The 17200-nt window shown below is 39.5% G+C and overlaps 2 protein-coding genes across 2 annotated transcripts; both read right to left on the bottom strand.

Annotated features, from left to right (window-relative positions):
* Positions 1–820: 820 nt before the first annotated feature.
* LOC137023831 (hemagglutinin/amebocyte aggregation factor-like) lies at positions 821–2381 on the bottom strand. Its single transcript, XM_067390916.1, has 6 exons — positions 2318–2381; positions 2140–2224; positions 1623–1695; positions 1323–1508; positions 1079–1231; positions 821–926 (listed from the first exon to the last, which is right to left on the bottom strand). Exons 2-6 carry the CDS (start codon positions 2192–2194, stop codon positions 881–883), a joined length of 513 nt encoding a protein of 170 aa, XP_067247017.1. The 5' UTR covers positions 2195–2224; positions 2318–2381; the 3' UTR covers positions 821–880.
* Positions 2382–14459: 12078 nt separating this feature from the next.
* LOC137024300 (hemagglutinin/amebocyte aggregation factor-like) lies at positions 14460–16708 on the bottom strand. Its single transcript, XM_067391668.1, has 5 exons — positions 16590–16708; positions 16429–16507; positions 15928–16116; positions 15694–15846; positions 14460–14573 (listed from the first exon to the last, which is right to left on the bottom strand). Exons 1-5 carry the CDS (start codon positions 16642–16644, stop codon positions 14528–14530), a joined length of 522 nt encoding a protein of 173 aa, XP_067247769.1. The 5' UTR covers positions 16645–16708; the 3' UTR covers positions 14460–14527.
* Positions 16709–17200: the final 492 nt, after the last annotated feature.

Here is a 17200-nt window from a genome sequence, read left to right as displayed (position 1 = left end):
TTTGTTTTGGTAATGCTTATGGCGTTCAGGATTAACAAAGCTCCCATTCGTGCAAAATTTCAGATGATTTTACTAAACTAACACAAGACAAAGCCACAAAGGCGTTAGCTAACATGACATTAAAAGTTACCATAGTTTAAAAACCTGTAACAATGACTTAATACATATAACACAAACTTAACCCACACATTCTCCTGTGAAAGGTTGGTCAGTTTAAATCTTAGCAGTTTTTTACAACCAGAGGCTGCTTTATCATATGACATTTTGGAAAACTAAATTTCTGAATTCGGAACCCCCTTCTAGCATACTATTCTATGCAGTTCCGAATTCAGCAATTGATTTTTTCCCTCTTGACTGTTCCAAGATGGCGGACACGTCAACTTGTCTGGGGAAGTCGAATGTGGAGGAACTTAAAACTCTTGGCAACTTTTTTTCTCCATATGCTAATGAATTTCTGATAAGTTCACTCATCAGGTAAGTTCACCTAATTTTTGATTCTTTACTGTGGTCAGAAATACACTGGCCAGAACTTGAGCAAATGCATCCATGACATCCATGGATTTTCTCCATATTCTTTGTCCCATTGTCACCCATGGTATAAATGTATACAGAGCTTTAGGATCTTGCGTTAGCTTGAGATCTGTATTTGATTATGGTTGTGTAATGTATGGAGTTACTTCAATAGCCAGCTATCAGTAAAGCTGTTCCACATGGTCTAATCGATGATCATGTTACTGGAAGTTTAAAACTACAGTTAAAATTTAATCCAATGAGTTCGACCCCTTGAAACATGCACACACACACACACACACACACAAAATCATGTTTTCAGCTTTTTAATCTCAAGGTGCACTGAACTTTGAGAGTATACTGAATCTTGTCAACATGATTTTTGCACACAGTACTTGTACCTCCATCGCCGATCTCTGAAAAAAGTAAAACCACACAAGAATCACATTAGAGAGCAGCAAACAGTCTGACATGACTGATTTTAAAAAGCATCTCTTATTAATTAGAAGTAACATTATGAGTTAAGATGATATATTCATAAAATGAAACAATTGCCAACAATACTCACTCATAATAATCATTATGGTAGCTTCCAGCACCCACCAGAACTTGATGGTAAGGAACATACCAGTGGAAGGTCTCATCAAAGTCGTTCACGTATGAAGTCCACTGACAGTTTGAGCTGACCTCACACTTACTTTTACAGCAGTAAAACTGCCACCTGTGTGACAGCATGGTATTTGACATCAGCCTAGATGAACTCAAGTGAATGAAAGTTTAAACATGACAGTCAGTCAAACATGAGTTCTCACCGTCTGTCCTCATAGTAGTTTTGGTGGTAGCTGTGCATTCCAGAAATCACATAGTTTGCTGGACACTCGAATGTGAATTCTTTGTCAAAGTTATTGACGTAATGTGATAAGAAACATTCTGTGCTGATGGATGTGTCTTTACAGCCCAAATCCCACTGACGATCCTCATAATAATTGTGGTGCACGCTGTGTATATTGGGCAAGTTAGAAATAGAGTAAAACCATTTTTTATGTGTAATATATATATATATATATATAAAGATAATAATAACCCAATAAACCTATTTATGCTGTACTCACCTCTTTATGGATGATATAGACTGGCCTGGACGGCAATGATAACTTAAAGGCTCATCATATACATTAAGCCAGCCTGTGTGAAGTTGGAGCAACTTTTATTATATTTCAAATATTAAAGCTGCAGTCCGTGATTTTTGGCCCTCTAGCCGTTAATAAACAGAACTACATGCATCTTGCAGAAGAACGTTGTAATCGGAGCTGTGTTTCTCCGTGTAAGTCTATGGCTAGTCAGGCAATTACTATGTTACTCTCCAGTCCGAATATAAACTCTTATTATAAGTGTACCATAATGATTCAGGGTGAGAAAAAAACACAGTTTGGAAAATGGACTCATGTTGTACATTCTCATTATATATTTTTTGTACATTTTGAACATAAAATAAGTTACGGACAGCAGCTTTAAAATAACACAAATGCTGCTGATTTAGCAGCCCACAATCTCTAAACAATCATAAATGTGACGAAAAGGATTGGTATAACATTATGAATTACATTGCTAACACATAAAGTCACCCACCTTGTCCACTGGCCAGCAGTCCCGCCAGTAGCAGAAACAGAGCAACTCTTCTCATGGTGTTCAAGGATGCAAACCGCACGTTTACCTAATAGATGTTGTTGGACAAACAGTTTTAGATCAAAATCTCAATAATAGGTAGAATATTTGTAGTCTCAGTCATCAGTTTAGAAACAGGCACCTCAACCGCTGTGATGTATTGCAGCAGCAGAAGGAGATCTCGGTAGAATGACCAAGCAGACACAGATCAAGTGTGGTACAAAGTCAGGAAGAAGGGTCATATTTATAAACATAGGTCAAACAACAATCTCCAGGGTGGCTTTAGCATCCAATCATATGACTTAAGAATCAAACCTTACCATGTATGGCATTTCAAAAAATATAATAACAAATAAGAAATGTATGTGCGTAAATGTGTGTGTGTCTTCAACTTCTGGTTACGTGTGAGAGTGTCAGTGTGTTCTAGGACTACTACTTGATTTGTCGAGGTAGGTACATGATGTGCATAATAGAAAAATCCCAAGACACAAAGAAAGTCAAAAAGTGAAGCCCAAGAAATAAGAAATTATTTAACACAGTGGAGTGCTCGTTCTGTGGAGTGTTGCCAGGTTGGGTCGATGGGTCCTAGAAAAACCCACCCAAATATTCACTGCCAAAATAGTCAACCAAGGTTGATAAGGACTATTTTTATCTCTTTAAAACAGAATAACAAAATAAAATAATAAAAATCAATACATTTCCTAAGGAGAACAATACAACTGAAAATTGGACCAAAACATGGCAAATACAGAAGTAGCAAATATGACTAAAATATCCAAACAACTGTCAAAATGGCAGTCAATGAAATAATAAATTAAAAGAAGGCTTTAACAGATTGACAGGTCTCCCTCACCTGGCCATGATTTAACTAAACCAATTAGGGTCTGGTTAAGGAACAAAAATGTGTTGATGTCTGCACTACACGTTTACTCGACGTGCACACACATATGCACAGAAATTCATGTACATTTTTTCTATTCAAAGTTTCACTGATTATTATGCTGATACTATCATTTACTTTAAATATACACAGTAGTAAATAAGAATGCAGAATAGTGCTATCAGAGTTGTGGACCCAACTGCAAGTTTTTATACCCACAGTCCTTTTCAGAAAAAAAAAGTAGTCATGCTGTATTCATTGGTATGGTTCAAACACTAATAATTTTATGAATCGGAAATAATTTTCATTTATTCAGAACATCTGATACTCCATTTTATTGATAATTACAGAACAATGACTGATTTTACTTCAAGACACTTATATACATTTACAGTGTTAGACCTATCAACATTTTAATTCATAAATTTGTAGGTCCATAAAGACTCTATCTTTCCATCTTGTGTTTGAATTTTAGTGTATTTGCATTTGTGAGTGTCTCAGCATTGCACTTTAGTACAGTACATGTTCTTCCAGCGCCGGTCTCTGAAAAACATTTAACAATACATCCTGTTATGAGCCCAAAATGGGTCATATTTGTTGGTTGTTAGTTTTTTTCTTTTGTTGTTTTGCAGAATGGTGTCAGGGTGAGTGACGCCATTATTACTGAGGACTTAAATCTGTGTTGGAGCTGATGCCGGCAAATGTAAGCAGTTCCCTTCAGTGTGATGGCGCTCGCTCTCCCAACATTTTTAACGGGTGTCCCCAAATAAACTCCTGCAAATTAAGGTTGAGGTTCAGTATATGCTAGATCATGACATTGCACGGCCATCATTTTCTTGTTGGGCATCTCCCTGTCTGCTTGTAAATAAGTCTGATGGAACTTATTGGTTTTGCACCGACTATCGGAAAATAAAGTGACTAAACCAGACTCATTTCCACTTCCTCATATTGAGGTTTGTTGTGATCGAGTTGGGTCAGCGAAATTTGTGTAAATTCGATCTGCTTAAGGGCTATTGGCAGGATCCGCTGACCGAAAGAGCTCAAGAAATTTCTGCCTTATTTACATCTGAAGGGTTATTCTCTTATAACATTATGAGTTTTGGCCCCAGAAATGCGCCCACAACCTTTCAGCGACTTATGAATAGGGTTGTTTCTGGGTTGGAGGGAGTTGCAGTTTATTTAGATGATGTGGTGGTTTTTAGTGATTCATGGGAGCAGCACTTGAGTTGTATTGCAGACCTCTTTTCTCGTTTTAAAGAGGCTGGTCTTACAGTGAATCTGGCTAAATGTGAGTTGGATCAGGCCACCGTGACTTACTTAGGTAAGGTTGTTGGACAAGGCTGTGTGCGGTCAGTTTGGGCCAAGGTTGATGCCATTGACCAATTTCCTTCTCCTACTCCCAGGTGAAAAAAAAGACCACTTTTATAATGTACTTAGAGTGCTCTATTTTCACGCACTAATTTCGTATTTAATATACTAAAAATTCTTCTTTAGATCATCTTAAGAACATCTAAGTGTACTCAACTGTGCTTTTTTGAGACACCATGAAATATGAACTAAAATGTGCTTTTAATATACTATCTCTGTATTAAAGAAGATTTTTTTAGTATATTAAGTACAAAATTAGTGTGCGAAAATATAGCACTTTAAGTACATTATTGAAATGTACTTTTTTTTCACCTGGGACCCCAAGAGACAGAAGCTCAAGGGTGACAAGAATGACTGTCAGATTCTATTGAGCAAGACACAACAGAAGAGAGTGACAGTCAAAGTAGTGAGTCATCAGATAACAATCTTAGAGAAGTAGGGTTACATAATAAGAGGGCAGGAAAGCTTGAGCTCAGGAGGGTGTTACATCAGATAAAGAAAGATTAACCTGTAGTAAACATCAAAGGAGTAAAATACAAAAATCCAACCAGCAGAGAGAGAGGTTGATCATTAGAATGGAAGTGGGATCGAAAAATAACTGAAGGACACAGTCTAACGAATGGCCAAATGAAGTCAGCTAGTAGATCCCCATCAGTAAAAAGCATAGCTAAGGCAGAAGGATGGTCAAAGTCTGGAAAACAGGCTATATTCCAGGAAGGTTATTCCTATATGAGGAAGGCAGTTGGAGAAATGGATAAAATGTTAAGGCACTTAATAATAGAGAGTCACAGCGGGCATTACAGGATTCAGAATCCGAGGATAACTTAGACAGTGAGTCATATACAGATAGAAGAGACAATTGGGAGGAGGAGCCCAGAGTACAGGATAGGAGAGTCAGGATTAGAGCATCCACACCAATTCTAGTGCACAGAACAAATCCTAAATATCTCAAATTTAATTCCTCAAAAGAGCCAAATGAATAACAAGTAGACTACCAGGCAAAATTATTAGAATTAAATTTAACAGAAGTTGTTAAACAATTGGTAGGAAAAATAAAACAGGGTGGAGGCCATACCAGTTATGCAAACCGCATTATGAAAGCAGCGGAAGCTGCAAGACTTGATAAACACTTGTACTGGCCATGCAATTACAGCTGAGGCCTTAGAAAAGTCCAGACAACTCATAGGTACAGAGGATAAGTTTGATCAATTGAAAAAGGATTTGATAGAAGCCCAAAAAGATGGTGTGCCAATTTTGAGTATGTGGATTTTGATAGAAGCCGGCATCTCTCATGAAGATAAAATCAGATTGTTACGAGAATTTAATTACTTGTGCCAGTTTTTTTACATGACTTTTGAATGACAATGTTGGATCCAAGGTAAACCCAATGTACTTTCCCAATTCTGGAACAAGATCAAGTTTTACTCCGTTTATTAAGACATTTGATCAGTTTAGTTCAGGATTACATTTTGAGAAGTACATACAGACCGTTTTTGTGGTGTTTAACAAGAGGCATGAATCCTTGAGCCAGCTGTGCACAGACGACAAGGCAACTGTGAGATCGTCAGCCGTTTGCTGAAAGTTTTTGGCTTGAATGTAGATGACTGTGTCATCTGCATACATCTGTAAGAAGACATTTGGACAAGCGTTTGGTAGTTTATTAATAAAGAGGGAGAATAAAACCGGCCCAAGGATAGACCCCTGGGGGACACCAACATCACAGTCTAAGCACAAAGTTTTTACACCGTAGTAGTAACAGATGGTTACAGTGTGAAAATTTGTGCTAAAGCTCTGAAAGAAACTAATGTAAAAACAATAGTTAAAGCAGTTCCAGAATTAATGTCAGCTTGGGGAAGGCCTGAAAAAGTGAGAGTCGACAACAGAACTTATTTTGTCGGAGATGAATTAGGAAATTGGCTGGCAGAGAAACACATCGGATTACAGAAAGCGTTAAGATATATGCCACAAAGCAACAGGATAGCGGAAAGATCCATTGGTAAAATTAAGGAATGGATGAGAACAAATTGTAACAATACACTTTGGGACACTCAAATAGTAACATATTACCTTAACCTCACAAATATAAAAAGAGGAACAAAGAATGATAGACCGATCGAGCAACAACATGTGTGCAAGGTAGGAGACACTGTGTGGATAAAACTTAAGAATAAAGACAAGAACAAACCATTTAAAGTTTTAATCGTGAAAAAAGATAAAATAGTAAAAAATAATTGACCAGCACGCAGTAGAATTACAGAATATTGGAATTTGGTCTAAAAGGTCTTTGGTCAAAGGTGACTAAAACATTAAGAAAGCAAGACTTGCAAGATACAGAGGAACTGAAGCTAAAAAACATGATATCAATCAACAGTCAGTGAGGAGTGATAAGAGCGCAGACATGACTAAGCAGAACGAATTACATATTGACAAACACACAGCATGAAAAAATATGAAAAATAGGCAGTGCTGTCAGTTTAAAGTGTAACAGCTGTATATAGTCCAAAATATCCACATATTATGCAGTTTCCTCCAACAAACAGCCTATGGAAAAATTTAAGAGACCACTTAACATTGATTTCTGAACTTGGAGTGGTCTCTTAATTTTTTCCATAGCTGTATATGGTGGGACGGTCCATCTAAAGATAAACCTAGGTGTAAAAAGGATCTTAAGGGAAAGTCCTTAGAGGAACCAAAAATTAAGTGCAGTCAGTATAAGGAGCATCCGGGAGCAATAAAGGGAGCACTATGTGTTATATGCGAGGAATGCAGAATTAAGTATCCCAAACTAGAGGTAATAATGACTCAAAGAACAGGAAATCCGATGGATAACTGTGAGTGTGTATGGACAGGCTTGAAATGGATAAAATGCAAGGAATACAGAAGTGATATGGAAAAGGGAGAATTACTGGTGATAGGAAGACATAGGGTGTGGGCATGGCAAAAAGCTTGTGGTTTAGTAAGCAGTATTTGGAATGCAACAAGTGTGGGCCTAGATAATGACAATTATCTAAGACAGCTAAGCAACAGCAGTATTGATTATTAACAAGAGGTAAAAACAGATAACAAAGAATATCAAATCAACACAAGTAAGCATAACAACCTAAGAGACAGGAATTAAAAATAAACTAATTACAAACCTTCCAAATCCTGGGGGAATGTCATAAATATTTTTACAAAAAATAAATATACAATGTATGACACCCCTACAAATCTAAAAGACCCTTTTCCATGGATAAAATGGCATAGTAAGACAACCAGAACAGCAAAAGTGATTATCAGGCCTGGAATGTATTCTGGCCAAAACAAAACCTTACCAAATAAGTGTGAGCATGACAAAATACTGGGAGAAATACTCAGAGCAAAAGATACACAAATGTACAGGAGAAAGGTATAATTGGGAATTGCATAGTATATAGTGGAAAAAGGCCTTAGATGGTTATTTTCATTTATAAAAGATCAAAATTGCAAAACCATGACTAGATATGTGTTACAACAGAGACACCGGAAGCAGAGATAAAAGCAGTTGGGTTGTTTATTGAGACAATCAGCAGAGCAAACAGGTAAGTGACTGGTGAATATGAGGGTCTTGGAGGTGAAAGAGAGGTAATACTGTCCTTATTCTTTGTATTGCAGGTGATGGTGGAAGGAGACACTGGAGATGGGTGACTGGAACACTCACACACACAAGCAGGTAGGGACACGAGGAGTACTGGAGACAATGGAGACGATGGAGATGATGTAGACAGGTAAGTATCGTTTTGAGAGTCCTTGAGGTAGGTGAACAACGAGGTGTATCACGAACTAGACCGGACAATGTGTGTGTGTGAGTGTGGGGTTCTTATAGTGAGGCTGATGACTGTGGTGATGAGCTGCAGGTGGCGGTGATTAGAATTCCGGTGATTGAGTGCGCGGGTAAGGGAGTGAGGTGGAACCTGACGTGTCTGTGACAGTACCCCCCCTCCCACGGCCCGCTCCTGAGGGCCGAGGACCCCGACGTCGTGGTGGTCGTCCTCGAGGTCGTGGGGCAGGTCTGTCCGGGTGGTTGGTGTGGAAAGTCTGTAACAGAGTAGGATCAAGGATATCATTCTTAGGGACCCATGAGCGTTCTTCGGGACCGTAGCCTTCCCAATCCACCAGATATTCTAACAGACCACCACGGCGCCGGGAGTCCAGGATCTCTCGAACCTCGTAGGCAGTTCCATCGTCCAGGATGAGTGGAAGGGGGGGCTCGACGGCTGCCACGTCAGGTTCTGTGGAAGGAAGAACAGAAGGGTGGTGAGGTTTTAGGAGTGACACATGGAAGGTTGGATGAATTCTTTTATATTGTGCAGGAAGTTGTAACCGGTAGGTGACGGGGTTGATCTGTCGGAGGATGGTGAATGGGCCAATGAAGCAGGGACTCAGCTTCTTGCAGGGCAGGCGCATCCTGATGTCTCTGGTGGACAGCCAGACCTTCTGCCCCGGTTGGTAGTTAGGAGCGTGGGAGCGCCGAAGGTCGGCTGTCGGCTCTCTGCAGTTGGTGATGAGCTGAGTCCCATACCCTCTCGCTCTCCCGGAACCAGTAGTCGACCGCTGGCACGTTGGAGGGTTCCCCGTCCCAGGGGAACAGTGGGGGCTGGAAGCCGAGCACGCATTGAAAAGGTGTTAATCCTGTTGTAGTTTGACGGAGGGAGTTCTGGGCGTACTCGGCCCAGCCCAGGTACTGGTTCCAGGAGTCCTGGTGGCCATGACAGAAGGTACGCAGGAAGCGCCCAATCTCCTGGATCTTCCGTTCCGTCTGCCCGTTCGACTGAGGATGGTATCCAGACGATAGGCTGACGGTCACACCCAGGAGGGAGAAGAACGCCTTCCAGACTCGAGAGATGAATTGGGGTCCTCTATCAGAGACTATGTCTTCGGGGATTCCATAATGACGGAAGACATGGTTGAACATTAATTCTGCTGTGGCCATGGCAGTGGGTAGACCTTCCAGGGGGATCAGACGGCAGGCTTTGGAGAAACGGTCTACGACTACTAGAATACAGGTGTGACCATCAGATTCTGGGAGGTCGGTAATGAAGTCTACTCCCAGGTGTGACCAGGGTCTCTCAGGAACGGGCAGAGGATTGAGCTTGCCGGTTGGAAGATGGCGTGGGCTCTTGGAGATGGCGCACTCCCTGCAGCCCTGCACGTACCTTCTGACGTCGCTGGCCATGTTTGGCCACCAGAAGCGCTGTTTGAGTAGCGAGAGGGTCTCATTGACCCCCGGGTGACCAGTGCCAAGTGAAGAGTGTACGGAGTGCAGGAGTGGAGTGCGTCGTGTCCTGGTGATGTAACGCAAGCCTGGGGGACAACCCGGCGGAGTGCGTGAGGAGGCATTGGTGGAGGGTAAGGTCTCTTCCGACCATTCGATGGGGCTCATGAAGAGAGACTCGGGCAGGATAGTTTCAGGGTCATCGTTCTTCTCCTCGGGAGCGTGGAGACGTGAGAGAGCATCGGCCTTGAGGTTCTTTGATCCAGGGCGGTATGAGATGGTGAAATTAAATCTTGAGCCCGAGGTGTCGACAGAGGGCGCCGGAGATGAAGTTTCCTGCTGACCCTGAATCGAGGAGCGCCACCACTGGAACGGAAGCATTAGCAGCAGTAAGGTTTACGATAGTAGTGAGTGGTTTCATCTTTTGGATTGAAGGAATGATAGCACTCACCACAGGTCGAGGAGGACGGGTTGGGCATGTGGAGATGACATGCCCAGGGGATCCACAGTACAAGCAAAGATTCAGGGTCAGCCTTCTCCGCCTTTCTGCTGGAGACAAACGTGAGTTATCCACTTGCATGGGTTCGGTGGCTGGTTCTGGAGAGCTGACGGGTTCGGACCGACGGAGGAGGGTGGTGGTCAGTGGTTGGCCCTGGTGCTCAAGGAGACACGACTGCATACGAGAACCCACACGGATGGCGAGTTGGATGAATTGTTCGAGTCCCATGGAGTCCTCGTATGCAGCGAGATGCAACCGCACATTAGGCTCCAAACCTTGTCGAAAGGTGGTGATGAGGGCTTGTTCATTCCAGCCGCTGGTTGCGGCGAGCGTTCTGAACTGCAAGGCATAATCGTTAACAGTCTGGTTTCCTTGTTTTAAATTGTACAGTTTCTCACCAGTAGAAGAGTCAGCCAAAGGTCTTCCGAAGACTTCTCTGAAGTGGGAGACGAACGCTGGATAGGATTTAACGACTGAGCCTTTTTGAGTCCAGAGGGAATCCGCCCATTGAAGGGCCTTACCTTGCAGTTGGGAGATTATGAACGCTATCTTCGCCGTTTCGGTGGGATAGAGGTGCGGCTGCATCTCCAGGACCAACTCGCACTGAAGAAGGAATCCGCTGCAATCCTCCGCCGATCCTGAGTAGGGCGCTGGTTTGGCCATGGGACTGGCGGTGTAAACAGGTGAAGCAGCGGTGACAGTGGATGCGGAAGTGGCAGCGGTGAGGGGTCCTGGCGACGGTGACTGTAGTTGAGGGGTGAGTGCTCGTCGCAAAGCGTCCACGAGCTCTTGAAATGGGTCATGGTAGCTCATGCTGATGTATGGCTGTTAGGGTCCGGTCTTCTGTTACAACAGAGACACCGGAAGCAGAGATAAAAGCAGTTGGGTTGTTTGTTGAGACAATCAGCAGAGCAAACAGGTAAGTGACTGGTGAATATGAGGGTCTTGGAGGTGAAAGAGAGGTAATACTGTCCTTATTCTTTGTATTGCAGGTGATGGTGGAAGGAGACGCTGGAGATGGGTGACTGGAACACTCACACACACAAGCAGGTAGGGACACGAGGAGTACTGGAGACAATGGAGACGATGGAGATGATGTAGACAGGTAAGTATCGTTTTGAGAGTCCTTGAGGTAGGTGAACAACGAGGTGTATCACGAACGAGACCGGACAATGTGTGTGTGTGAGTGTGGGGTTCTTATAGTGAGGCTGATGACTGTGGTGATGAGCTGCAGGTGGCGGTGATTAGAATTCCGGTGATTGAGTGCGCGGGTAAGGGAGTGAGGTGGAACCTGACGTGTCTGTGACAATATGAAGGACAATTCATCAAAGGTCAAGGAGAATATCAAGTAACTCCTTGTCTATGTAATGAAACAAGTCAAAAATGGATTTGTGGAGATGATTATAGAGCCAGAGCAGGATTAACCTGGGATAAGGAAAAGGAAAGTAAACATTGGTTATCATTCTGGAGAAATACTGGTGGATTTACATGGCAAGGAATAAAATCACAAATTATGGAGAAAAATCCAGAATTATGGAAACAAATTTGAACAGAAAATGGTACAGAAACAGATCAGATGGTCTTGCAATTTAGATGGGAAATTCTTGGAAATATTGACGATAATGTTAATGAGGGACCTTTGGTTAAAACATCTGGAGGAAAAGACAGTCATTATGGTATGATGATACAATATGAAAATAGATGGTTGTATGAGTATTACCCGAAGCCTATAGTAAGGGTACGACATCCTAATATAACGGGAAGAATATTCTGGGTGATACCCACAGATATCCCAGAATATCATAATAGTAAAAATATTATGAAAGCTGAATACAGATTATCCTATGACCTGAATGGAGACTTAGATGACCAAACAGCAATGTACGCCCCCAGGAGTTTATAAAGAGTATTACATTATGAGGCAGATAGAGATCCCAGAGTTTATAAAGTTATGAATGTTGCATGGTCTACACAAAAATTGATTATAATATAAGAAAGAATTACCTTAATCAAGGGATTAATAGATTGTTAGCTAAAAGAATTACAACAACCTTACCAATATTTATGGGGAATATGTGGGATTTTAACAACCAAGAGGCAGGCAGATATATACCTTTAGCTCCATGGTACTGGCTTGTTGCCAGACGGCAATTTGCTGAAAAGAATGCAGGATTTAGACAATGGACTACTGAAGACTGGAAAGATTTAGGAGAAAGAATTATGCGAGGATGGATCTTAGATAGAAAAGCCTTAGAAAAAACAACAACTACAGTGATAGATGCAGGGCAAGGAGTGTGGATAACAGTAATGAGAGTGGTTAAATGGATTGTTGTTAATTGGTATGTACTAATTTTGGTAGGAATAATAATAGGAATGTTAATTGTAGGAGAATTAACAGTCGTTAATGGATTGCTTAAAAATTTTCATAAAGAGGTGTTTTGTTGCACATGTTGCAATATTCTAACCTGCAATAACCAGATCGATTACCAAGCAAAATTGCAAGAGTCTTTGCTGAAAAGAGGAAGTAGAAAACTGAATATAAAGATGCAAAGAGACATAGTTGGTACTAACCTTTTGAAGAGACTTTAAAGAATTCATCTTAAGCAGTTAAAAAATATGTCAGAAAACAACACCAATGAGACTATAAGGTCATGATCAAGGGAATAGATATCCCAAGTTTAGTTGGGATACTGGTAATGCAATTTTATTTAATAATTTGGTTAGGAATAATGATCAGAGATAATTTTAAAGTCAAAAGCACAATAGAAATTTTCTTAATACACATGATATAAATTGTACATAACAAATGAATTATGGGTGATATTATGCTGATTTTGATTTACCGAAGCAAAAAGCTACTGGTGATGTTTACTTACTTAGAGAAGCTTGTTTTGTTTGGTGAAGTATCAGTCTTGTATCATGTCTAGTGGGTTATTATTGGCCTAAAATGTGGTATTTATATGGCATTTTGACAGAAGAAATTGTATTAGGGAAGTTATCCAAATCACTAAAGAATGTACCAATGCCAAATTGAAGCAGTGGAAAATTATTACCATTATTAAATGGATATTAGGAGCTGTAATTTTAGGTGTTAATGCCATGTTGGGAATGCAAGGAAGTAGTGAAGGCAAATAAATGTTATTTAGAAATTATTACTGTGATATAAGAAAAATGAAAATGTCTGATTAATTAAATGTATTAAGAAATAACCTAGTACAAATATAATAAGGGTAATAGAAGTAGAATAGAATAGAAGTAGTGATTATTTGTAATAAAAGTGAGTTAACAAATACTGTATGAGGGCTTGAAGTAATAAAATCACAGTTTTTGTATATGCTTTGCCAGTAAGGTACTGTAAAGAACTTTTCAAAAATGTAAAATAAGATTGGGATATTTTATCTCATAGACAGAAGCATTGCTGGACATGGTGGAAGAGATGGAATCCCAGGAGTCCACCAGGCGGCCAAAGTCTTGCTATAGACCCAAATACTAATCACTGGACACTGTAAAAAGTTGGGAGAGGCCGTACCTTTATTTGTCCTCACATGGACAGATATCCAAAGGATATCCAAAGGGAGAGCACATAGGAGCATGCCAGCATGAAATAACCGATGCATTGCTATTGCGAAGAGAATTTGGTCAGTGCCTTACTGTGGTGAAGCAGAGTACAAGAATCTGGCCCGAAAGTGAAATTATAAGAGATACAGTTATAAGACAGGATGTGTTGAAACCTAAAAAAAGGAAAATTTAAAAGATCAAAGATTACATGAATGCTAAAAATAATGAGATTGAAACCAGGTTTATATAGAATTGATGAAGAACATTCAATGGAAAAGTAATGTCAGGGTTATGTCTTGTTTTATCTGTGTTTGTTTTACAATGAGTTGGTTTTATGTTTCCTTGTTCCTGCTCTTGGTTTGCTTCATTAGTTATTGATTGATTAGCTGACACCTGTTGTTGATTTCTTTGAATAGTTTGATCTATTTAAGCTCTGTGTTGCATTCAGTTCAGTTGTCTGTTATTGTTACATTGTGAGTGGTTGACCCGCTCACTCCTAGAAAAACCCACCCAAATAGCATTGCCAAAATGAGATTGGTAATAGATTGACAGGTCTCCCTCACTGAACCAATTATGGTCTGGTTAAGGGAAAAAATTGTTGATAATTTTGATTTATTCAGAACATCTGATACTCCATTTTATTGATAATTGCAACACTTTTTACTTCAAAACACTTGTATATATTTGCAGTGTTCGACCTATTAAAATTTTTATTCATAAATTCGTAGGTCAGTAAAGACACCATCTTTCCATCTTGTGTTTATTTCAGATTTGAATTTTAGTGTATTTGCATTTGGAATATTTTGTGAGTGTCTCAGCATTGCACTTTGGTACAGTACATGTACTTCCAGCGCCGGTCTCTGAAAAACATTTAACAATACATCTTTTTACTATTGGAAAATGCATGTTCACAAATCATATTTGCATCACCCTTTTCACTGAAAACCTTATAAAATCTATATTCAAATTAATCAAATATTCAAGAGAGGAAAACATTTTGTTCTTCCTGTAAATATTATAAATCTGCTGCTTGTTTGATACATTTCTGATTGGTCCATCATGGTGTTCTGCACTTTATAATGACCACAATCATTTCAGTTGACCATGCCCATGTATTTATTTGGTAAGCAGCCTCATAATGTGCTGCCACCCGGTCATTAATGTAATATAAACTGTTTCAGGTACTCCTTGTTAAAGGATTAGTTCACTTTCAAATGAAAATTACCCCAATCTATAGTCACCCTCAAGCCATCCTAGGTGTATCTTCTTTCTTATGAACACAATCGAAGATATATTAATAAATATCCTGACACATCTAAGCTTTATAATGGCAGTGAGTGGGATCAATGAGTATGAGCTGTAGTGATGTGTTTGTGTAAAAAAAAAAAAAAAATCCATATTTAACAAGTTATGAAGTAAAATATCTAGCTTCTGTCAGATTACCTTCCGTATTCTACTTACAAAGAAAGTGTAAAACTCACAAAAAGCTTACGCTATGTCCTACGCCTTCCCTGTTAAACTTATGGAAAAAGCTTAACTGATGCAACTCCATATATATATATATATATATATATATATATATATATATATATATATATATATATATATATATATATATATATATATATATATATATATATATGTATGTATAACATTCCTGATTGGTCAATCATGGTGTTCTGCACTATATAATGACCACAGTGTATATCTATGTATGTATGTGTATATATGATCCCTCTCACTACCATTAAGCTCGGATGAATCAGGATATTTATTAATATTTCTCCAGTTGTGTTCATCAGAAAGAAGAACGTCATATACACCACGGATGGCTTGAGGGTGAGTAAAGCTTGGGCTAATTTTCATTTGAAAGTGAACTAATCCTTTAAGGTTTATTCATTGATAATCACTATTGTCCCTCACTTACATAACATTAGACAATATTCAACATGTAGTATTATTTTGAGGATCTGTACTTACTCGTGTTTATTTTCATGGTAGCTTTCAGCACCCACCAGGTAGTTCTGGTTTGGTACGCTCCAGTGGAAATACTCATCAAACCAGTTCACATAAGTAGTCCAGTCACAGTTAGCAGTACAGTGGCCGTTACTTCTACAGCAGTAAAACTGCCACCTGTGTGGAAAAAAATGGTAATGACATCAGCTCAGGTGAATTTGCGAAAAATGTCAAAACCAGTCCAAAATCAAATCTCACCGTCTGTCCTCATGCTTGTTGTTGTGATAGCTGCTCATTCCTGCCATGAAGTGGTGTGGTGGACACACAAAGGTGAATGGTTGGTCAAAATCATTGGCGTAAGGTGACAAGTAACAGTCTGAACCCGAATCAAAGGTGTCTTTACAACCAAACTCCCACAGCCTGTCCTCGTGATGATTATGATGTTCACTTTGGTTTCATTAGGCAGGGAAACAGTGAGGGACAAATGAATTATAACTTGATTGTTGTGATTATAGATAAGTACATAAGTGTTGTATTTCATAATGAGAATATTACTATTAAAATGGAATACTGACTCTTATTCAGTTCCAAACCAAATATGATACTTTTAATGCTTTCCAACTTTTTCAGGGATTACAAGCTAAATAAATGAATCACAAATTATATTTTATTACCAATGTCATCCATGATTTTAGTGTAAACTGTGTTTGGACACAACTATATTCATTGACTATATGCATATTCATGCTTTCTACTCACCTCTTTATGTAGGATATTGACTGTCCTGGAGGGCACTTAAAATCTAGAGGCTGATCATAGCTGTTTTCCCAGCGTAATTCTGAAGAGTTTGATTCAGACTGAACACTTAACAACAAGCATATCTATTGATTTTAAAAACAGTTTTTCTTAATGTTTCTCACCTTGTCCATTGGCCAAGACACTGGTCAGCAGTAGAAATAAAGCAGCTCTCCTCATGGTGTTGTGGTGTGAAATTACAAGACAAACCTACTGCTTTTATAAAGACCTCGGGTGACCTCAGTGTGTTACTTAACACATGGGATCTAATCACGTTTGAACAGGTGGGACTGATTTTATCTTCTATATTTCAAGGTGATTTCTCAAAAACAGACCTGCTGTCCTTAAAAAAGCCAGTATAAAAATGCAGAAAGTACAAATAAGTCTTTAAAAAAAGTGATTACCATCTAACTGTGAGTTTTACAGATATACAGCACAAACCTCCCTGCAATTTCTACTCCAAAGATTATGCCAGGTCAAATTAAACTTATGTTATTGAAACTTTTGGAGCATCTTTCACATAGTTCTGCCAAAGCGACTTGCATAAGTTTTGTTTATTTTATCAGCCTGTCTTAGGGAATTGTATCATCTGTGAGAAAATGTGTACCTTACATTTGAGAGTAAACATAGATAACCAGAGCTGTACATTAAATATTACTATTTTAGTTTTGTGTTGGGTGCTTGATTTTGAAAACTAAACTTATGTTTCCTGTGGAAAGGCTAAGGGTTGTTGTTG

Source organism: Chanodichthys erythropterus, chromosome 8 (assembly GCF_024489055.1).
Source record: "Chanodichthys erythropterus isolate Z2021 chromosome 8, ASM2448905v1, whole genome shotgun sequence".
In the NCBI taxonomy this organism is placed as follows: domain Eukaryota; kingdom Metazoa; phylum Chordata; class Actinopteri; order Cypriniformes; family Xenocyprididae; genus Chanodichthys; species Chanodichthys erythropterus.
The sequence above is the reverse complement of the archived record's forward strand: the minus strand, read 5'-3'. Positions and strand labels throughout refer to the sequence as shown.

Bases quoted from the DNA above. Each gene is read 5' to 3' on its own strand.
- LOC137023831 (XM_067390916.1), bottom strand. From the start codon at position 2,194: ATGAGAAGAGTTGCTCTGTTTCTGCTACTGGCGGGACTGCTGGCCAGT. The intron at 1,696-2,139 runs GTGGGTGACTTT...AACTTCACACAG, and splicing joins ACTGCTGGCCAGTGGACAAG to GCTGGCTTAATGTATATGAT. The intron at 1,509-1,622 runs GTGAGTACAGCA...CAATATACACAG, and splicing joins TCTATATCATCCATAAAGAG to CGTGCACCACAATTATTATG.
- LOC137024300 (XM_067391668.1), bottom strand. From the start codon at position 16,644: ATGAGGAGAGCTGCTTTATTTCTACTGCTGACCAGTGTCTTGGCCAAT. The intron at 15,847-15,927 runs GTGAGATTTGAT...TTTTCCACACAG, and splicing joins AACAAGCATGAGGACAGACG to GTGGCAGTTTTACTGCTGTA. The intron at 14,574-15,693 runs GTAAGTACAGAT...AATGTTTTTCAG, and splicing joins TACCATGAAAATAAACACGA to AGACCGGCGCTGGAAGTACA.